Source organism: Gracilinanus agilis, chromosome 1 (genome assembly GCF_016433145.1).
Source record: "Gracilinanus agilis isolate LMUSP501 chromosome 1, AgileGrace, whole genome shotgun sequence".
NCBI lineage: Eukaryota > Metazoa > Chordata > Mammalia > Didelphimorphia > Didelphidae > Gracilinanus > Gracilinanus agilis.
Genome location: NC_058130.1, coordinates 555,391,813 through 555,416,288, shown reverse-complemented (window position 1 = coordinate 555,416,288; position 24,476 = coordinate 555,391,813). Strand labels below are relative to the sequence as shown.

The 24,476-nt window shown below is 35.1% G+C and overlaps 1 protein-coding gene across 1 annotated transcript in view; it reads right to left on the bottom strand.

Moving 5' to 3' along the window:
• Positions 1-24,476, bottom strand: part of ANKRD12 (ankyrin repeat domain 12) — a 225,126-nt gene that overhangs the window by 93,671 nt on the left and 106,979 nt on the right. Inside the window, exon 4 of the mRNA XM_044683126.1 lies at positions 19,798-19,945. Within this exon, the coding sequence (XP_044539061.1) occupies positions 19,798-19,945 (148 nt within the window). The remainder of the gene's footprint in view (positions 1-19,797; positions 19,946-24,476) is intronic.

The following is a 24,476-nucleotide window of genomic DNA, read 5'->3' as shown; positions in this document are numbered from 1 at the left end:
AGAGAAAATCCCAGAAACAATGTTTGTTAGTTAATAATTCTATTGCTCCAAACTTGAACATACATTACATTAGGTAAACACAAAAATTTTTTAACATAGATACACTATGAAAGTTCATGTTAAATGCTTTTCTAGTCCTTCAGCAATATTTGAAAATATTTCATTTCAATTTATTTGCTTATGGAATTTTGATTTGCTTTTCTTTATGTATATTTAAATTACTTTTCCTTTTTAAAAGTATCAATTTAAGACTTTTTGTTAGGTTGACTGCTGTAGAGGCAAAATTAAAAGTCTAAGAAATATAGAACATTTCATTCTAAGACAACTGAATGTGAAAACAAGTAAACAAGAGGGAAACAATATATTAAATCAGTAAATTTACCAAACCATTCAAATGCTGAATAGATTCAATTAAAATAAATCATGTTAAACTGTCCTTCCAACAGGTATATGTACTGTGGCTTATTCAATTTAGTTTTTATTATTTCAGAAGCCATGCGTTATCTAATGCCTAGAGTCTAAAGATCAATGTCAAGTATCTTTAGCTCCACATATAGGCAAACATTTCTATACATCATAATAGCTGCTCACTGTGTAGACTATATACTATCACTGATATATACATACACGCACACATAGTAATTATTCTGAATCATAAAGGAAAAGATAATAGGCTCAAAATATTCTGTTTAAAAGAACAAGAAAAAATTCCATGAGAAATGGCTGGATTATTCTAGGTTATATGTATATAAGAATAAACTTTAGTTTTTTAATAAAATTCATTCAACTGTGATATCTTTGCTTCTGAAATGCCACCAGGTTTTACTGTAATGAATAAAAATACATCATGAAGAAGGTAGCTTATATACTAAAAAATAAATCCAAACAAACAGAAAAGTAAAAGACATGTAGAAGTCAAATTAGTAGACATTTATTAAGGACTTAATATATATGCCTGGCTTTGTGCAAAACTCTGATAAGTCAGTTTTCTCTATGTCTTGCCCAGAACCAGTCCTCCACATCATACTGCTCTTCCTTTCCTCATCCTTTTCTAGTTCCCTTTAATGTACAGTCATCCTTCTTTAGAAGTTAAGCTCCTTGAAGACAGAAATTGCCTTGCTTGCTTGTAGCTTTATCTCCAGAAAACAGTAATCAATAAATAATGATTCACTTTAACAATCTATCTAAATTCTTCAATTTATTGTTTTGAAAAAGAAAATTTCAATTTAAACAGTTGATAAGATATGGAGTCCTTCCTATAAGAGTATTGATTAAATTTAAATCTGAAAACAAGTACTTAGAAAATTAGGGAACCCTTTAAAAGCATTCAAAAAATAAAAAATGGACAATATAAAAAAGTGAAGTATTGGAATCTATATATTTTCGTGGGTAAGTACCTTGGCAGGTAATTAATAACAACAAGGTTAACTGTAAATTTTTATTTATTTTTAAAGACAAAATAGATGAATTTTACTTAAATATCTGCTTTATGCTATTATGAGCTATTCGTGCTATTTGTGCATCACAATGTTAAACATAAGAAGAAAAAAAATCGGATACAGAAGCTGTTTTAACACAACCTCCTTTGCCCACAATGCTCATTTGGTTCCCCATTCAGCAACCTTTCATTTGAAAACGAAATTGTACACATAGCAATTTCCTTCCTCCTCTTGGCTTTAAAATTTTTTCTATGGTCTTGCTTAGTTTTGTTTTGTGATCCTTTTAAATGTCCACAAATGCTCCAAATCTTTCTTCTAAATTTAAAATTTAATAGAGTTATATTTTGTCAGTGTGAGGGGGCAAATTGGACCATAGGAAATCTCTCTACTTGATAGGGGTTGTTGGTCACATCATTAGCAGTGGCATCCATCTTGACTATATCCAGGTTGTGTGTGTGTTTTTTTATTTATGGTTGTACTTCTTTCTCAATTTGGTGGACACAGGCTCTTTCTGATTACAATTTCCACACTATGACATAGAACTCAATAAAGACATCTGTTTTGGGGTCCATTATAATGGAGTCAAAACCCAACATAATCATTATAAGCCATTTGTTGTTTTTGGTCACAGGCTGGGATTTGATGATTGATTTTTCTGAATGCCAACACAAAGTCCCTATGTATATATGAATCAAATTCCTATGGTTCCATGACATACTTCTTGCCACCCTCAGCTAACATAGTTGTATTGATATCTTTGCCACTGTTACTAAGTCTCAAGTCCTTCCCTTCAGAAAAAATCTCACCAATAGTAACAAATGTGTATTCAGGGAAGTCCTTAGTAATTTGCAAGACCTTGTTCCTCCAATATGGAGTAACAACTCTACAGTCAAAACTAAATTCCACATATAATAAATAACCACCAAAGGATGTTTACCATACACTGGAAGTTGTTTGATGATCATCTAATGGCACACTTTACCACATTATACTTGATCAAAACTCCTTCAGTGGATTCTTGAATATTTAAAACATTGATTTTTCATTTATATTTAAACTTTTTCTGACTACTTCAAAATCATTTCAGAAGATACTTTCAGGAATTTTGCAACTTCATGGTTTTAAGTATCATGGAATTTGTAATCTTCCCTCATGTTATTAGCAGTATCCTGATATAGCTGTAAGCTTTTAAGATGTTAATAATAATGATATTATTTCCATCCTTCAGAAATTCCTAGACTTCCTTCACAGGCAGAATTTCTTTGGCTTGAGGGTATGGACCATTCAATTATGTAGTTCAGAATACTATATTTTTTTCATGGGCCACTGTAATCAAAAGCTTTCCCCTGGCAGAAGATCTTCAGTTGGGTATCCAGTAACATTGACATCACTGTTTCTGCAATGCCATCTACATTAGGTAAGAAAATGGGTAGAAAGTATTTACTGATTTCTTCTGCAGTTTTCTCATATTCCGAAGCAAATTTCTTTCTTTTCTTTTCTTTTCTTTTCTTTTCTATTCTTTTTTTTTAAACCCTTGCCCTCCATCTTGGAGTCAATATTGTTTATTGACTCCAAGGCAGAAGAATTGTAAGGGTAGGCAATGGGGGTCAAGTGACTTGCCCAGGGTTACACAGCTGGGAAGTGTCTGAAGTCGAATTTGAACAGAGCAAATTTCTTAAAGTGTCCAAACCAGGGAGCATAGATCGCCATCAAAATGATGTGTATATCATCCATTATTTTATCAAAGTTATCTTTAGTAAGCATTAGGTCTACTTCAGGTGAAGGGGTCTGGTTGGTTTGGGAAACCTCTTTGACATTAGCAACAATGTCACCTTCTGTTCTTGGGCTAGTATAATCAATTGTCTGCCCTTTCTTCAGTATTTTGATGGTGGAATAGGCATTTATGTCATACTGGCTGACTAATGAAGATGCTGCTGTTGTATTAATTTAGTGACAGGGATAGGAGGATCATTTCCTTGAGGCACCTTAGTTATTTTTTAACATGTTGCAGCAAACTGCTTACAATGGCCACACTATGTAAGAAAGAATTCCAACAACAGTGTCCATGTCAGCCACAATGATGTCACAGTTATCATTCATAACCAGGACCCTACTGTCTTCCTTCACTCTGGCATCATCTTCATCATAATTTTCCTACTCTTCTTTTTTATCAATGCCAGCATCACTAGTAAAAGAGTACTCATCCACTTTGTGGATCCTCTCCAGCATCAGCAGTTGGGCCAGTCCCAGGTGCAGAACCTCACTGAGGTAACTGCTGCCAACTAGCCCAGGTATGGCCACTTCATTTGGCTGCTCCCCCTCTAGTTCTCTCTTCCTGGCTCTCCAAGTTCTAGCTTTGGCAAGTATTCAGGCATGCCCCACCCTCTTCCCTTCCTTCAAACGTAAATTTTTTAAAATGGCTGTCAATAACTAATCAACAGATTGTAGATATGGCAGAATTAGTAACCACAAAGAAGCAATAAACTATTTCTTCAAAAGAAAGTAGTTTGAACAGAAGATAGTTAATAAGTGGCCAATTTTTTATAAAAAACAACAAAAGGAAACAGAAGTGAAGTCACCTTAAGAATATAGAAGAAAAAAAAATAGAAATGAGTCAAGCAGCTTTTTGGGGGGGGGGGAAGGGTTTTATGTAGATGATTGGCATCATTCATAACTAAATATACTCTCCTTTTGGCTTCAGGACATGAAAGAGAGTCAGGAAAACTAGTTGCAAAGGAGCCAAAGGAAATGGTATGGTTATGTTTTTAATTAGCCCTAATGCAGTGAACAGGTTTATATAGATTGACTGAAACTATGATCAATCAACCAACAAGAATTTATTAAAGGTACATTATGTACTAGGCGCTATGCTAAGTCCTCGGGATACAAATACAAGGAAGGGAATCTCCTGGCAAATAAGAAAAGTAAACAATAAGGGCTTTTGATGGCATTCTGCCTTGAAACTTAGATCACTGGAGTCAAGATACCACACCCAGAGAACTTTTAACTCAAAAGGTTCTGGTGAAATTTAAAATGTTCTTTGTAATCCTGGGGAAAAATCAGAGTTGAATTTGGGAGCAATTGATAATATTAAGAGGGAGATATCAAATAATATTAGGAATCATTATATCTAATTGCTTTGTTTTCTAACTTTGTCTTTAGGATCATATTCTTCCCTTGGATATTGTCTTAATAAATACTTGCTCTTCTTTTTTTAAAGGATAATAACAGAAAAGGTTTCTAAGCTCTATGTTAATGGCTTAAGTGAAAAGTTTGACTACTTGAATCATAAGGTCCCAAAAAACCAAAATTCCCAAATGGAGGCAAATTACAGTGGAAGAAATTAATAGTTTCTTGAATGTTAGCCTTGCACATTTTAAAACTATAAAGTGTCAATAAATGTTATAATCTCAATATAAATGTTCAATTTAGCAAGTAGGATAAATTATCACAGATTCTCAAAATTAATGCTAAAGCTGTGAAGTACCATATGTAAAGTCTTTAGACATGACAATGACCATAGCAAAGAATTATGATTCATATATTCATATCAAGCAAAATTTCTAAAAGGGTTTCAGAGTAAGACATATCATACATAGTTTCTAGAAACCAGAATGTCTGTGATTAATGGATATAGAACACAAGAAAGTTTCTAAAAGAGTGCCACAGCAAGACAACATCCACGGCACAATAGTTCATTTTGATCAGTGACTTGAATGAAGGCAAAGCAAATATGTAGAAGACAGAAACCTAGACCTAGCTAAATGTACATGTGCATGTGCAGCGGCCATACCTTGGTAAAACCATCTCAGAAGGTTGAGGTTAACCAACCTCAGATTGGTTTATAATAGGTCATAGACCCATCAGTGAGTAGAAGGGATATCTACTCAAGCATATGAAGACTTCTCTAGGCAGAATGAACTGGGGGAATGAGAACATTTTGTTCCTGGCTGAAGCCAGGTGCTATGAAATTCTTAGAGCTTGGTCAGGCATTGAATATGCCAAAGTCATCTACTGGGCCATCACCAGTTGTCCTGACTTTTTGATGATGCTGGAAGAATGAGGCTAGCAACTGTGTGCAACTCTGCCTCACTTAAATCCAATTCATGCACAAGTCAAAACATCATGATCCCTGTGATGTCATTGGTCCTCTTAGAAAATGAAGGACAGACAACAGAGGATACTGAGTCAATGGATACAGGGGTCCTACTATAATTAGAACTATTCCAGGGTAGAATGAAAGGTGTATGTATATTCTAAAATTCTGAGATTCGATGATTATCAAAACTTTGTGAAAACCAAAGGTTAATCCTTTGAATAATATTTTGCTCTTTATCTTACAAAACAAAAGCCTATGAAATTAAAAAAGGAATTATTCAGGCCTAGAGATGGGAAGTCTTAGGTTTAAACCTGGCTTCAGATACTTCCTAACTCTGTGACCTTGGGCAAGTCACTTAACCCTCATTGCCTAGCCCTTATGATTCTTCTGCCTTGGAACCAACATACAATATTGATTCTAAGATGGAAGGTAAGGGTTTAAAAAACAAAAAATTTAAAAAAAGAATTATTTTCAAAGTTCCAGTTTTGGCCAAATGAGATAGAAGTTTAATTTCTTCGAAAAGCATAAAGCTACTTTTAAAATGTCATTTTTTATGATCAGCTAGACATTTAGCCTCTTTGGACAGCATTTATGTGTAAAACTCAGTTTTAAAAGTTGCAAAAAGAGGGGATAGAGCTTCCAGCTCTAGATCTATAATTTAAATTTTATTTTTTACACAGTCTCTTTATGGTAATACAATAATTTTATAGGTTTTGGAAATTCATGCTGGGTTTTGGCTTTTCTTGGTTTACATGTTATCACCACTTACCTTATTCTAACTCCTAATATTGATAGCCCTGTTCAATTAATTTTTATCATTCAAAAGAACTACTAAAACTTTTGGGTTCAGGTAGTGACAGAATCTTTGGAGAAAAAAAAATACATGAAACAAGATAAACTGATTCTTAGTTAAGTGGAACTTTTGACTAACTGGAATCCAATAAAATCTTGAAGTGAGCAAAATTTGTCTTTGGCATGCCCTTGTCATTTTTAGCATTCTCCTTTTTGAAGGCATCTTGAAATTTCAGTTTATCATAGCTTCTTAGATCATGAAGAAGAAAGATATTACATATTAAACACTCTACCTCCATATGTACTTTTGATCTTCTCCCCTCCTATCTCCACCAGGATTGTCCCCTCAATCATCTCCCCCCTCAAAATCTTCAACCAAAAAGCATTTATTTTACTATATATACACCAGGAACTGTGCTAAGTATTGGGTTCAAGTCCAAAGAAGGAAACAATCCCTATTTCCAATGAACTACTTACATTCTAATGGAGAGATAAGTACACACAGATATACAGTATAAATATAGAATTATTTCAGAGATCTACAAAGGACTTAAATAAAATATAGAGTTTCAGAGGGAGGGCACTAGCAGTTGCAGAGATCAAGAAAAGTTTATGCAAAGGATGCTTCCTAAGCTGCATTTTAAGTGGAGAGATTCTATGAGGCAGAGGTAAGGAGACAGTGCATTCCAGGCATTGTGAATGGCTAGTGCAAAGGCACAAAGATGTGAAATGGAGGATCTTGTGTGAGGAACAGAGAGAAGGCTAGTTTGGCTGTAAAACAAAAATTCAAAAGGAGTTAAATTAATTTCACATGACCTATTGTTCTACTCTACTTCAGCTATCCAAAGATGGCCCTATCCTTGATATTAGCATCAGCCACAGGAATTCCATTTAACCATTATGAACTCTAAATTCCTTTATCTGATCATAATCTCTTGTCATTCTACCTTTCCTTTTGCCTGAAAATCTCTTTATCCTTGTTCTTACAAGGACCTCCAGCTCCTTCTCCCCTTAAGTTCTTATTCAGGCTATCACTTGAGCTCTGTCCACATTCTCCTCTCTTTCCTATCTCAAACCTTTGGTGAACCTTTGGTGAAAGGTTTATATCTGACTCACAAGAAGAGGTATCCCTTCTCTTTCCCAAGACAAACCCCTCTATATGCACAAGTGATGCTTTCCATTTCATCTTCTCCAGCAGACTATCTTTTCTATTATCCCCACTTTACATTTTCCACCAGCAGTTCTGCTTGGTTTCTATTCCCAACCCCTATATGCAGTGTAGGAATATTTCAGGATTTCACTTGAAATTTCATCATCATGCTGACTCAGTTTTTGCTACTTAGCACCCTTAGTCATCTCTCCCAGTCATCCTCTGACTGGAATATGGAGCACTAAACTCCTCCCAAAGCCTTCCTTTAGGCTCTGAACTTTCCAGATTCACTATCCACTTTCTATCAGCAGCTCTGCTTGGTTTCAACTCCAGAGAACATCATACATCCCTGCTGGTACTCTCTTTCCAGCTCCTACTTTTCAGTTTCCTTTCTTGTGTTGTCTTCCCTCATTAAATTGTAAATTCTTTCAGGGAAGGAACTTATCTTATTTTTCCTTATTTGCATTCCTGATGCATGGAGGTCCTTGATACATGTTTATTGGTTTATTGAACTGAATTCATTAATCTTCATTTTCTTTCCCACAAACACTTATGTCTACCTCCTTAAAAAACCTGAATTTGATCTATCCATTTCCATTCACTATCAGCCTATATCCTCTCTTTTTTGAGGTTCAACCCCTTAAAATAGCTGTCTAAATTGGCCATAAGACGTCCTTTCCTCTCATTCTTCTAAACCTTTTGCAGTTTAGCTTCTGACTTCATTAATCAATGGAAACTGTTCTCAAAGTCACCAAAGATCCATTTGTTTGTTTTTTACATTAAAATCTCAGGCATCTTCCTCCCTCCCTTCCTTCTCTACAACAAAGAAAGGCATCACTTAAGAAAAAAATGTATATATGAACTATTTCTTTCCTATTTGACAGGTCTTTCTCTGGAGATGGACATTTATGAGTTATTCTTCAAACACTAATTCTATAGCTGCACTGCACAAAGTTTGTGCTTGAGGTGAGACTGGAAGGAAATTTGAGATTTCAGAAGGCAGAGGTATGGTGAAAGAAAGTATTCTGGATATGGAAGACATTTGGTAATTACAAAGCCACAGGCAATTGTTACACAGTAGTCAATATTATTCTTTAACTCTCAAAATACTCAACTACTCAAATGGATCTGAGATTGCTTCATTTGGGGAGTTTTCCTCTAATGTAGAAACCAATCTGTTCATGTCTGTCCATTCTGTATGATTCTAGTTCAGAACTTCCTATAACTTTAGTAGGAGAGGCTAATAAGCTGTAGGCCTTTTTTTGCTTATAACAAAGAATTGAATAAGGGGGGTACTCAGTTCAACAAAATTAAGCATAATAGCAATTTAATCTGATATTATATGTACACCACATCCCTACTCCTGCTAAGAAAGGAAGTAGGTTCATTTTCTCATCCATTGGGATCAAGCTTATTTATTATGATTACACAGTGACTTTTAAAAAAAAATCTATGGGGGCAGCTGGGTAGCTCAGTGGAGTGAGAGTCAGGCCTAGAGACAGGAGGTCCTAGGTTCAAACCTGGCCTCAGACACTTCCCAGCTGTGTGACCCTGGGCAAGTCACTTGACCCCCATTGCCCACCCTTACCAATCTTCCACCTATGAGACAATACACTGAAGTACAAGGGTTTTAAAAAAAAATTAAAAAAAAAATCTATTTATATTGTTGTATTATATTGTATTGCTCTCCTGATTCTAATTACTTTTCTTTGCATCAATGCATAATTTTCCCAAGTTTCAATAAATTCTTCACATTCATAGATGTGTGTGTGTGTGTGTGTGTGTGTGTGTGTGTGACAATAATATTCCATTACAGTGATCTACCAAAGATTGTTTGACTTTCCCCAACCAAAATGTGTCTTCTCTGTTTTAATTTTTTTTTGGTACATTTAAAAATTTGCTATAATATTTTGTCATCAGTGGAAACATTGTATTTTTTATCTCCTTGGGTTATATCCCTAGCTGCTGGACCTTTGAGTCTGTTTTAGGGAAATCATAAGGAAAGCAGGAAGTACCAAAGGAGAGGCAGGAAGATCCCAGAACCCTGCAGAGAGAGTGACTTTGGGGGGACAGTTGGCTGGACTTGCTTTCTGGAGGAAGAAATTGTGTGTGTGGGGACTTTCCCAACAAGCAGTTTTTATCTTCTGGGAAGTGGATGAGACTGGTTTTAAACTCTACAGGTGGACTGTGTGAGTTAAACCATTACTCCTCTTACTGGATTTATATTTGTTCTGTGTATTCCTGCTACTACTGTGATTTTCTACTGGGACTCCTCCAAACTCCAGAGGACAACTGTCTGTGAGACATCTCCCTTTTTGACCTTGTGGACCTGTGTATGTTCCAGTCTTCCCTTATTCTGATTACTAGCAAAGGGGGGGGAGAAGGGGGAATTTTGGTTAGGAGGGTATTACAGGTAGCTGGGATCTGTAGGTAGAGATTAAGTGTAGATAACATCTGTTCAAACCTACTGGATTTTGGTGGGAGGATTTAGTTTCCATACTTAGTTAGATTATCCCAATCCCCTTCCCCTTACCTGTCCTAGATTAAATAAACTCTGAGTTACATCAGTGTGGTAACTTGTCAGTTTCTCTCCGGAATCCTTCCCAAACCTGAGGACTTCTGATAACTGGCCCTAAGGACTTGCCATCTAAGTATCTAGCAATCCACCTAACCTTACATACCTATTTATTTTTTATTGCAAGTCAAAGCATATGAACATTTTAGTCACTTAAAAAAATAGTTACGAATTGTTTTCTAGATGGTTGTATCAATTTATGCTTTGTTAATAGTTACTCTACCTTTCTCAAACCTCTCCAAAACTGATTATTCCCATCTTTTGTTCTTTATGAATTTTCTGGGTATGAGACGAAACCTTGGCTGTTTTTATTTTATTAGTAATTTGAAGCAATTTTTCACATTATTGCTAATACTTTGCAATTTGTCTTTTGAGAACTATTTGTTTACATCGTTTGACCAATTATATTTTGGGAATGGCTCTTGGGCTTGTATATTTGTACGAGTTGTTGGAGATGTCTTAAATAGATCTATACATAGTTTTGTAGTTTCAGCCCTTTTGATTACTGCTTTATAAGATTGTTTGGAAATTTTGTCTTTTGAGGTGAATTTATTTTTTTGATTGCAACTCCTGGCAGCCTAGCTTAGTATTAAGTTTTCCTGTTTGACATGTTGGGAGAATGAAGTTATGATATTATTTTGTAGTAACCTAAATTGAGCCTTTGAAAAGATGGCTCAAATCCCCAAATATCTCCCTAACCAGATACCTTAGTATTTGCTATTTATGAGAGATAGACTACTTTATATTAATCATTTATTGCCTTCTCTCTGCTGTCATCTTTTAAAACATTTTCCCCTAGATAGATACATTAAGTCACCAGCATTATAATGTGATTCAGTTAATCAGCAAGCATTTATTAAGTGCTCTGGAAAGAAATGATATATTCTATGTTTTAGGCATAAGCCTTGCAGGAACAAAAATTGTTTTATATTAATTTGGATTATTGTAAATGTAAGCATTTTAATTGATAGAATTTCTTCAGGTCTTTGGATAGATCTTTCTAATAACACAAGTAATTTATATAATTTATAGGATCTTGAATAAGGAATATTGATAATCAAGACTGTGCAGTGGTATAGAGTTTATGTAACTTTTCATTTGACAGTTTTCATCAAATAACAATCACTTAACTTTTGGCAGACCCTCAAAGAATAATTTTTCTTAAATCTTTTATCACTTCTTTGTCCATTCCCTGAAAGGTTTCTTCTTTGCAGATGGTCATATGTGAATAAAAGAGAATCTTCCATTAACTGATAATACTAAGAGACTTCTTTCTTCTCTTAGGGAGATTCATAACTCTAATTAGGGGATGGGGAAATAGGGTATAGCTTTTTATATGGATCGTTCAAGGGCCTCTTATCCCAATATAGTCCCCATCCTAATTAATACAAGAAGGAATCTTTCCTGGGCTAATCTGGAAAGAAGAAAGCAGGACACTGTTTCAAAATGAAACATTGATTGATAGATAGTAGTTTCTCTTTCAGATTAGCTCAAAGACTTCAAATTTATGATAATTTAAAAATCTTTCCTTAATATTTATAGAAATGGAAGCAGGGAGGACTTTGCCAACTTCTACAGTGCCTACTGTGTGACAAGCTAGCTGCTAGATAAAGGGTAAATAGCCCCTGCTCTCAAATATCTTACTTTCTTATTAAGGAAGACAACATATACATATATAAATCAAGTCAAGCATTATTAAGCACTCACTATGTGTTATATGGGCTATGAGATGGAAATACAAAGACAGGGAAAAGGCAGTCCTTACTCTCAAATAAATTCCATTTTAATCAGGAAAACAATACTTGAACAATTATGTACTTACAAAATACATAGTGAGTAAATTGGAGGGTATTTCAGGGGAGGGGTGGGTGTTGTATACTGGGAAAGGCTTCATATAGTAGGTAAGATTTGAGCTGACTCTTGAGTAATGCCAGGAAAACAAAGTGGAGACAAAGAGGGAGAGAATTCTAGGCTTGAAGAATAGCCAGTAAAAAGGCATGGAGTATCATGTGCAAAATACAGCAAGGGGATCAGTGTTTCTGGATCATAGAATCTATTGAGGAGAGGAAGGTAGATTTTATATTTGATCTTAGGATAATAGGGAACCACTTGATTTTACCAAGAGAGAAATAACATTGTTAGACCAATGCTTTAGGACAGTGATAGGCAAACTTTTTAAAGAGGGGGCAAAGGAAAGGAAATGCTCACCTGTCAGTCTGTTTCTAAGGCAACTCTTCTGAAGTTTCATTGTATTGTATCCTACCCTACTCATTGTATTTGTCAGATTAGGAATAATGTCATGCAGCTCGATAGAACATTTCAGGGGGCCACATCTGGCCCGTGGGCCATAGTTTGCCCATCACTGCTTTAGGAAGACTATCTTGGCAAATGGCTGGAGGATGAACTAGACTAGGGAGATACTTGAAATAGGAAGGCCAACTAGAAGGTAATGGTCCACGTGTGGCAGCAGTGTCAGAGGACAAAAAGGTATTTATCACAAACATTTAAATATATATCGCGAAAACAGAAATGATGAGATTTAGCAATCAAGTAAATGGAGAAAGATAAAAGAAGGAGCAAGTATAAAATGCTGTTTGGCATTAAAAGTCTTTGGCAGTATAGGAATTCAAAACAGTCAATATGACCATCATAACCTAGCCCCCTCTTCCCCAATATGCACTCTTCAGTCCAGTGGCACTGGCCTCCTGGGTATTCCATGAACAAGATACTTTCTCTCTCAACTCTGGGCATTCTCTCTGGCTATTCATGTCTGGAATACTCTCTCCTCTACTCCTAATGACCTGCCAGGTTTTCTGTAAGTCCCAACTAAAATTCCATCTTCTATAGGACACTTTCCCTAATCCCTCTAATTCCTTAAAAAATAAAAAAAAAATAATTTCTAATTCTCCTGTATTTTGTGTATATTTGTTCACATGTTGTCTCCCCTGTTTAGAATGTGAGCTCTTTAGAGTCAGGGCTTATCTTTCACCTCATTTTACATCTCCAGTACCTAGCATATTACCTGGCACATAGTAGGCACTTACTGTTTATTGATTGACTGATGGTGGGGGCAAGTGGTGCTACAGGCAAGTTGAGTGGGACTACTGAATCAAGGATATATAAAAAGATATATATAAGCTCTCTGAGGATTGAGACTATTTTGCTTTTGCCTGTATTTTCAATGCTTAGCACAGTGTCTGGCAAAAGTAGGGACTAAAATGCTTGCTGACTAACCTGAGTTCAAATTAACATGTAAAGTAGCTTTAAGTCCTACCATTTATTACATGTCAAAACAGATTTATCTTTGTTTAAATAAACAGGCAAGATGCTAAAGGAGAAAAACCATTAAAAAAAGCTGGAGTTATTTTATAGAAAATACTTTAAAATGTTATTAGTTTACTTGTATCTAATAAAAAATTATCAATCATCAACTATAACATAAATCCAAGCACTCTAGTATAGTCTGTTAGTATCAACTCTTTTTATTGAAATTTCTAATATACGCTTTGGCAGCAACAAATGTACTAATATTCTTAAGTGTGATTTGAGGAATATGAGAAAAATAATAAATAATCAAGATCTATCAAGATCAATAAGTAAAAATTTATTTTAAAATGTGGGTTTCATAATCTACTATTTATTTTTGGGGGCAGCTAGAGGGCACGGTGGATGGAGTGCCAGCCCTGGAATCAGAAGGACCTGAGTTCAAACCCATCGGTTTGTGGTCTTGGTCAAATCACTTAAACTTTTTTTTGCCTCAGTTTCCTTATCTGAAAAATTGTTTGAAGAAGGAAATGCAAACTACTCCAGTATCTTTGCTAAGAAAACCCCAAAAGGAGAAGAGATGTGACCAAAAAAGGATTGAATAACAACTTTATATTCCAGCTTGTAAAGGTATAGTTTTATATAGTTATTTGAAAACAGAGCTTGTTGCCTAGGCAAGTTTTTTGTATCTCTTTTGCCAAATTGTTAATTTCTTTTCCAATTCTTTCTTCCATAGTCTGATTTATTTTCCAATTTTTTCCCTCAGGTGTTATTTTATTATAAAAAAAGTTTTTTGGCTCTTAAAAAAAAAGATAACTCATATACCATCTCTTTCAAGAATTCTACTTGAGTTTGTGTCCAACCTGAATTTGAGGCATTGCTTATAGGTATTTCGAGTTATTCTTTACATCTTGAGTGTGTGTCTTGAGTGTCTCTCTGCCACTAGACCTCATTATGATGGGATTCTTTTTCTGTTTGCTTATCCTTCCTGACTGAGGTGTCATGAGTTATTCAGGGAGACTATCACCTCTGGTATGAGGGCTTGCCAAACTCTTTTTGGGGCTGCTCATAAAACTTTGATGTCTACCTATCACCCAAGTCTCACCTATGGCCCTCCAAAACTGTAGCATACACTGTGGTTGCATCCCAGTAAACTGTCTTTGTAGATGGGTTGAATCAGGCTGAGGGTAACCAATAGATCTCAATCTTATTGTTGAATTAGGAGAATGTCTACCCCAAGCCCGCGAAGACTCCCAACTATAACCCTTTCCTTCCCGCCCCGGAGAATGGGTAGATGACTTGCTGTACCTTAAAAAATATACCTTTTGTCTTAATATCAATTCTAAGGCAGAGGAGCAACAAGGGCTAGGGAATCAGGGTTAATTAAGTAACTTGCCCAGGGTCACACAGCCAAGAAGTTTCTGAGGCTAGATTTGAACCTAGATCCTCCTAATGCCAGGCCTGGTACTCTATTCCCTGTGATACCTAGCCATCCCTACTATATGGACTTTATGGACTTTTCCATCAGGTTTCAGTGTGGATGATTTCTATTGGAGAAGTCTGTCTGAAGTTATTTTAAAATGAAGAAGAGATATAAATCTACCCAACACACAGCTAAATCCTCTGAAAAATCAAGTCCAACGAAGTAGTAAATTTTTGTGAGAGAACAGAACATGAGCAATGAAGTTAATGGTAAAATTGACTTAAGATACGCAAAGAGATTCTTGGGTATAAATACAAAAAAGATTCAAGTACCAAATATATAATTTTGGAGGGTAGCAAATATATACTTAATAGAACTTAGGGGACTTCTCTGAACCCCTTGCCTTTTTTTCCCTCTCTATTTATGATCTAGTTGTAGCAATAGCAGAAAAATGTTACTCTTCAATAGATTTAGTGTGACTTCACTGATATATGTAGGAGCTTTAATGGTGTAGGCTGACATTCATCCATACTTCATCATCTTATGTAATTCTTGTCTGCATCTTCCCATATATTAACTGAAGAATATTCCAATGTGCTAGGATCCTTCCTCTAAGTGTCTTAATATTACGTAAGACTATTATAGCATTAGAGACCTATTACTTTCTATTATTTCTCATTCTTGTTACATATGTGTCTTTTAAGGATATGTTTTATACTATTTCCAAGCATATAATTTATGGCTACAGTCTATTTACATATCCTATTAAATTCCGCCACTGCCTTTTGAATGACATGTAATTTTCATTCTTTGAATAGTATATTATTCCATGATTCACATATATTACTATTTAAGAAACATAAAATTGTTGAGAGTGCTATGCAATTTCCCATATGAAATCTAAGTGTCTCTTCTCCATTATTTGTATTAATAGTCAGTCTAGATAACAGGGTTTTTTCCCCATCTACTTGGATTTCCAATATAAAGTGGTAGGATGTACTTGAGTAATTGCAAAACTTATTTTGTAGGATCTGTAATCTGCTCTGAGACTTGTTGAAATAAATAACAATGTAATTCACAAATAAACATTTTAAGTTGCAATATGCCATAGAATATCATTTGTGAACACTGGCTTATAGCTTTCTAACATTTTTATTTCTACTATTTCTTGCTAATACTAAGAATGTTGATGCTTGATACACACACACACACACACACACACAATCTTCAAATATTTTGCAGTAATAGCAAGGTAGGAATTTTTAAGCAGTCTCAGTATACCTGATGCTTTTTTACATAGTAATGCCATCTATGATATTTTCCCAATTGTCTGGTCATTTTCTTCTCTTTCATATACTCCAAGGATCAGTTCCTCAGGGCCCTCAAATTGTGCTGCCTTCAGAAGAGATGTGGTATGATCTGGTTGTTCTTGTTTTTATTTTCTTTAACATCATTTCTACTTCCTCGTGAAGCACACTGGGATTAGGATGTTAGAGTAACAATGTGATAGCTCCAGTGTCATAGATGGGGAAAATAGCTTACTACTAATTTACATTTTTCATCACCCTCCAGTTTTTTCAACTTTGAATATTTGCAGGGTGATCTGGTCTCACTAAGCTTTCTGGAAAGTTGTTTCACCCTTTCTTTATCCACTTTCCATTGGGGGGGGCCATTAAATTTTTTAAATATTTCAGGCTAGAACAGTTTTAATTATGTGTCTGGCCTTACTCTCATCTCTTATCATTCTTATCTTCTAATTTGGTACTAGTTTTGAACTATGTTCTAATAAGCTGATGGTCTGAGCCATAGTTTAGAAATGACTCCCACATCTAAAATCATATTTGTTGCATCAAGTCAATATCATTTTTGGTTATATTATTTTGTATATATGCTTGTATGTAATACTATCAACTCCTGAATCTATTGCTGATGACAATTTTCATGATCTGTAGGCAGCAGGCTTCTATATAATCTATATGTCTTCTGTCTCTTTAATTTTTTGTTCTTGAATCAGATTTCCAAAATATTTCTCACCGTTCTCTCCTATGTCTTACTTTTGGACTGCAGTCTTTGGGCACTAAATATTTGTCAATTCAATTCAAGGTTTTAATAAACTCTTCAGAGAACTTCTCTACCTTTTCATCCTTTGCAACAATAAGCTACAATTACGTTCAGGTTGGTATTTTTGCCTATGTGCATCATAATAAACACTTTACAGTGAAATGACTTTAGATGTTCTAAAAATTGTGTGATTTTTGGACATCTTTTCTGGTAACTTGTTACATCATAGAAGCAGAAGGAAGCCTCGCAGGGCTGAACACCATTTAGTATTTTGTCTTGGTCAAAGAAACCATCACCTAATGGCCAGACTCCTGATAATTCTCTCTGTATTCTTCTAGGGCAGTATTATTGTTTCACTGGAACTATACTCCAAGCTTTCCAGAACTTATGTGCTATTGAAAGAGCCTTCTAAAACCCAGAGTCAACAACATTTGATGATCAAACATTGCAGTAAAGTTCTTAAATAAAAATTAATTCCTACAGACAAAGGTTTTACTTTTCAGTGGTTACCAAGATTTTCAGCAAAATAGAATAATTGTTGCCTGCTGATTTTTCAAAAGGTTGATCAAAGAAATTCCTTTGAAGTTAAAAAACGTTCCTGCAAGATAAAACGCAAACTCAGCTTGCCATGATAGGACAATCTACAAACTAGCCAAAACCTATTTTTCTACCCTTATTTCATACTCTTCCTAAACTCTAAGCTCTAGTTAAAAGGGATTATTTAATGTTCATGATCATCTTGCACTTTCCAATCTCCACACATTTGTGCAAGTTGTACTCAATAACTGGAAAGTGTTCCTTTCTCAAGGAAAGAGGTCCTTAAATATTCTTATAGCACACCTTGAATTTCTCATTTCCTCTAATGCAATGTACCTATTTCCCCTACTAGATCTTAAGATCCTTGGGGGCTTTTTCCACCTCCATGTTTGCATGCAAAGCATTCAGCACTGTGTCTTGTTTGGAACAGATGCTTAATAAAGGTTTGCTGAAAGGAACTATAGATCAAGGACTAAACCATATCATTCTCCACATAAATAGAACATAGTATATTGCCCTCGATATAGCTGGCACTTAATGTATATTTGTTGATGACTAAGAAATTTAAACAAAGGTTAGGAGTTTTTAAGTTTCAAAAACTACTAAAATCCAAAAGAAAGTCTTAGTCAGAGTTGGAAAGAAGGAATGAAGCTACAAGGTAATCAAGGAGGAGGGGCCCATGGAGGGGCCACTGCCTTCTCTACAAATACTATGACCACTGACAATCAACACGTATGTATCTCTTAATGAGAAGTTCTTTAAGTGACCAGCATAGATACCAGGAATTTTCCTAGTTTCTCTAGTAGTAGCATTGCCTTTTTTTTAAACCGTTATTTTTTACCTTAGAATCAATGTTATATATTGGTTCCAAGGCAGAAGAATGGTAAGGGCTAGGCAATGGAAGTTAAGTGACTTGCCCAGGGTCACAGAATTAGGAAGTATCTGAATGTACATTTGAACCCAAGACCTCATGTTTCTGAACTTCACTATCAATCTACTGAACCACCTCACTGTCCCCAACATTGCCTTTTTAGATTCAAAGAGGAGCATTAGGAACTAAAAATTATAAATAGAATAAATGCTACGAGTCTCAATATTTACTCCTTAATAGTTGCAGTAAAGATAAACTTCATAGTCTTAATGGGATAAATACATGATCATTTTTTAATATGTAGAAACTTTGGTACACAAAATTTTATTGAAGTATATAAGAGGAGACACAGTACAAGTATTTGAGTTTAAGTATTTGATTTTGTACAATATATGAGAACCATACGTCTCCAAGATAAAGTTTCTTTAGAGAGATATATTAACTCCAAATAAGCAAAGCAATATAATAAAATGAAAATTGACTAAAACTACAGAAAATATTTTCTGAATATATGATGAGATATTGGTAAAGAGGAAGTCAGGTTTCCAAAGAGGATATTTTGTCACAATTACAAATTTAAAGATCAAAACACAACTAGAATGACATAAAGCAATAAATATTTGTGCATGGAGATGGATAGTAAGAACATTTCTTTATATGAAGTGGAACCATTCCAAAGAAAAATCTTCATAAATAATTTACCTAAAGGATAAAATAACTTGGATGATATAAAGTATCAGGTAATCATATACTATAATATTGGATTAATCTTACATTAAATGATGTAATCTTGGGCAAGATATTTAATCTCACTAGGCCTCAGTTCCCTTATCTATAAAATGAAGAGAGGGGTTAATTTATCTCCAAAAATCTCTTCTAGTCTTAAGATCCTGCAAAATTATGATTACTAGTTTGGGGATCTAAACAACAGTTTTAGGAGAACATTATAGAGTTATTTAATTTCTGCTCTACTCTGAGTCACACTTAAGAATTAATGATATCAGTAAATGCATACAATTTGTTGCATTATGTAAAAATGCCTTAGATATGGGATAGAGTCAACATCACTGTCCACGTCTGTGGTTAAATCTGTTTCAGGTTTAAAATCTCTAAAGCTTTTTAGTCTTTAGTTTCAAAAATATATCAACAGATCCTGAACAACTATTTTTCAAATGAAGACTTAAAAAACACTAAATTCTCTCATCAATCTATTATCACAAAACAACTAGAATAAAAATGTTTTACATTATGATGCTATGATAAAAAATATTATGTTCTAGGAAATTAAGGAAACAATTATTTGAAATATATATAAATACTTGGGAAGCAGTGTATGTAGTTTTGCCTGGAGACACCTGGTGGTGATAACAAAATATCATCACTTCAGCCAGAAACAACCAATACAACATTATGAAATACTGATATAGGCTTCACACTTTTTATAAATGGATAGACCATTTTATTGGTAACATATGATGGCAGAAGAGGGGTGGGGGAGAAAAGAGATACAGATTGAAGAAAAAAACCATGATAAGAGAATGATCAAGATTACTTATCAGTAAATAAAACTTCAAAAAGTATTCTACCTGTGTCTGAATCTCGATCTTCATTTCTTGACGGGCTAATGGTAAACGGCAATTTGCGCTTCATAGATGATTTCTCTTTCACCTCTTTCCCCACATCATTCCTTTCAACTTTTGAAGTTTTGCTGTAGGATGAAATCTTTTCTTTACTCTATTAAGAAAACCCCCCCCCCATAAATGTGAATGATGTTATATCAGTGTTAGCATAATGATAATTTTTTAAAAGCGATAAAAGTAGAAGTAAAATAGATCAAATACTAAAGCATGATTTTGGGGAAATTAAGACTCAAATCAGTAATTCTGGAATAGAATTATATAGTCATTGAAATATATAAGATGGATTTCTGTATCTCAAATATTCAACTAATCTAAAGGTGGGGGAGAAGAATTACCATAGGCACTGGAAATTAAGACATAATTGATCTTAGTAACAATTAACACTAGACTTTAAATAAATAAAGGAAACAAAGCTATAACTCCAAACTCATGCCTAGCACACAGTAGGTGCTTAATACTTATTTGTTGAATTTGAACCCAGTTTGTAATAAGGGAAAGGTATCAAGTATCATAAGGCAAGGTTCACTGCTGTGTAGTCAGTTAAGGAGCTGTCACAAAACTAAAAGCAGAATGGTAGAGTTGAACAACTATTGAATTTGAAGTCAGAAGACAGAGGTCTGATTTCTGAGAATAGCAGATAATTCTATAAACCTCAGTTTCCTCATTTGCAAAATGTAAATAATTGTCTCACAAGGTCTTTTAAGACGCAAATAAGGTGATTTATGTATAATGTTCTGTAAAGCACTTAATACAGTGTCTAGCACATAAAAAGTACTACTTAAATGCTGTTGTTATTATACCTTAAAATACTGCTGTCTCTATGGTAAAATACAAACACAGCAGTTTGGCATGTAAAAGCCTTCACAATCTGGGTCTACCTTTCTACACTTATTTCATATTACTTCTCTTCATACTTTGTGTCTCAACAAAATGATTTACTTATTGTTGACCCAAATTTGGCAACTCCTATCTTCTGGGTTTAATGATCATCTCTAGGTGGATGACTCCCAATTTTATAGCCATGCCTAGTTTCTCTCTTGAGCATGAATTATGTACCTATAATTGCCTACTAGATATTTCAACCTGGAAACCTTACAGTTCTCAATTTAATATTTTCAAAACTGATTTCATTATGTTTCTCCTGAAACCCAGGCTGCTTCCAAACTCCCTTCTTTCTGTTGAGAGTACCACCATCTTTCTAGTCAACCAGGTCCACCACCTTGGCATTATCCTTAATTCCTCACTCTCTTTTATGATACATTTCCAATTAATTGCCAGTTCTTGTCATTATATATTTTATACAATTCATATGGAAAAAAAAATAATTCTCCTTCTCAACTCAAAGCCACAAACGTAGTTTGGGCTCTTGATCATCTCTCATTTAGACTTCTGAAAAAGCCTCCTAATTTTCATCCTGCCTCAAGTCTCTACATGCTCCAATTCATCATCTACAGCCATCAAAGCAACTTTTCCTAAAGAACAGTTCACAGTCATTCTCTTACTCAGGAAACTACTGGCTCTCTGATTGCCTCTAGAAGCAGCTAGGTGGCACAGTGGATAGAGTGCAGGGTTGGGAGAGTCTTTCTGAGTTCAAATCTGGCCGCAGACACTTACTAGCTGTGTGACCCTGGGCAAATCATTTAATCCTGTCAGCCTCAGCTCCTCATCTGGAAAATGACCCTGAGAAGGAAATGGCAAATCACTCCAGTGTCTTTACCAAGAAAACTCCAAATGGGGTCAAGAAGAGTAAGAAAATGACTGAACAACAAATTGCCTTTAGGATTAAGTATAAACTCCTCTGTTTAGCTTTTGAAGCTCTTCATAGCCTGAATCCAATCTACCTTTAAATTTTATCATGTTACTTTCCTTCCTGCACTCTATAATCAAATCAAGTTGATCTTTTTGCTCTTTTCCTCATGTGTCATTCCATCTTTCAAATAAGTGCCTTTGCACAATACTTTCACCCATGGTAGAAATGCATTTCTACCTTATCTCTACTTATTTCCTTCAAAGCTGTACTTAAGAGACATTATTAAGCCTTTTTTGATCTCCTAGATACTAGTATATTCCCTTCCCCAGTACCCAATTTATTTCAAATTTATTTTGTTACATATATGTTGTTTTTCCCTGATAGAACATAAGCTCCTGGAGGGCAAGGGATATTTCATTTTTACCTATCATAGTTCCTGGCATATATCAGGCATTTGATTTACTGATTGATCTCTATGGTTTGGCATAGCTGTAGTAATTCTGTAGCATTCTGGCAAGCCTAGAATGCATTCTATCCTAAAATTGTTCATTCAGAAAATATGTATTAAGTGTTTACCATGTGCCAGGCACTGTACTAGATGATGAGGAAACAAATGCAAGAAAGAAGCAATCTCTGCTCAAGCAGTTTACATTCTATCAGCGGAATTAATTTGTACACAAAAGTACACACAAAAAAAGGTAATTGGGGTGGTAGGAAGGGGAGAAGAATGGAATTAGCAAGTGGTGCTTTAGCCAACACTAGGGATTTGTGGAGGTATAAGTGAAGAAGCAGTGCATTCCAGGTTATGGGTATTCAGTTAGTATAAAAATACACATGAGAAAGAGAATGTCACAAGTGATGATTAACAAGTAGGTCACACTGATGAGACTAATGGATGAGAAAGAATAATGTATAGTAAATTTAGAAAGACAAAATCAAGCCAGATTATGATGGGCCTTAAATCCCAAAGGAATTAGTATTTTACATATGGGTAATACAGAAAAACTCAACTTTTGAGCAGAGAAATGACATGGTCACAGTTGCAATTCAGGAATATTACTTTGGCAACTGGGTGGGAGAGAGATTGGGAAGAGAGAGCCAAAATGGTAGGATAGCAGGAGGTACTGAAAAGCTCCTCATTCCACAATCCCCATTTGTAAAACTCCTCCAAACAAATCTAGAAAAGGTACCAGGGCTGAATTCTGATGGTGAAATCCAAGAATAAGTCACAGTGAAACATTTTTCTAGCCCAAGTTTCTATAGAGAGACAAATGGAAATATCTGAAGATACTGGGGTGGGATCTGGCCAAATACATGCCTCTGGGAGCACAATAGAGCCCAAGGAATACTAAAACTGAAAGTATACTGAGGCCATACTGGGACATTACCATACTAGACCCATACTGGAACACCCTGACTTCATGTAGGGTTGGGGATAGGTATCAGTTGATAGTTCCTGGTCACAGATTCCAGACTGAGTGGGGAAAGAACCTGCACTCAACTCAGGGAAGCAGTATAGAGTAAGAAGTAGTTGTAGGTCCTAACCAGGAAATGAGCAGGAAGTTCAGAAGAAGCTCAAACCTCAGGAGGGTAGAAAGGTCTTAGTCTAGTATCCAAACCTTTCTGAAGCCTTAATAAGAATAACTAGCCCAGGAAACCCAGACCAAAGGGAAACTTATAGTTCCATCACTCTGAACCAGTTGAACTTTCCAGCTGGCTGATAGTGGCTGAATTCAGTGATAATCTTTTGGTGCTCAGACACAAACCTAGGGTAAGAACTTGCAGCCTCAGTCAAGAGTGACAGCAATAAGACTTTGCCATATATAAGAACCCTTTGGCAGCACTGAAAGTTTGCAGATCCTGAGCCTGATCAGTCCCTGAGATCCTGGAATAACATAACATTCAATATCCTAAGAAATCAATAAAAGGTCCAATTCAGGTCACCTCTCCATAAGTTTGTAGAGCCCAGTCATAATAACAAGTATGATGTTAGGAAAGTAGGCTGGAAGGAGAAAAGAATCCCCCTGTGAAGAGATATTATGGTGAAAAGGATGAAAAAAGGAATTGGAAAGGAAATTAACTGTTTGGCACAAAACCTTACCCAAGTAACAAACTCCCTGAAAATTATAATGGATCAAATGAAAGTCAGTAACTTCATGAGATAATAGGAAATACTTAAACAGAGTAAAAGGACTGAGAAAAAAAAAATTTTTTTAATGTAGGGGAAGCTAAGTCGCTCAGTGGATAGAGCACCAGGTCTGGCTGGAGATGTGAGTTCTTGGGTTCAAATTTGGACTCAGACATTTCCTAGTTTTGTTAGTCTAAGCAAGTTACTTAATCCCAATTGCCAAATCCTTACCCTCTTCTGCCTTGGAACTAAAATTTTGTATCAAACCTAAGATTGAAGGCAACGGTTTAAAAAAAAAAAAAAAGAAAATGTAAGATACTATAGCAAAAACAATCAACCTAGAAAACATATCAAGGAAAAAAAATTTAAGAAGTCATTAGATTAATTGAATGTCACAGAAAAAAAAAAGAATCTTACTGTCAGGTTTTTACTAATAAATTTTAACAGTTGATAATAAAAATTTTTGCAGTATAGCTGCTAGATTTGTTTGTATTTACTACAGTTGAAATACTACTCTTGAAATATTTAAGCCATAACTTCCTAATTCCAGAAAAATGCAAACTTTAAAAAAGAAAGGTAGTTCAGTTTAGGTTGATGCTTTGCTGAGGGGTTGTATCTCTTTATAGCATAAAGGAAGAGTGGAAAGATATTTTTATTTTGGCACTGAATTGTAATGTAATAGGGTGAGAAAAGGAAAAGGGAAATAGGTCAGAAAAGAGAACTCTATATTGAGATAGGTATTTGGTG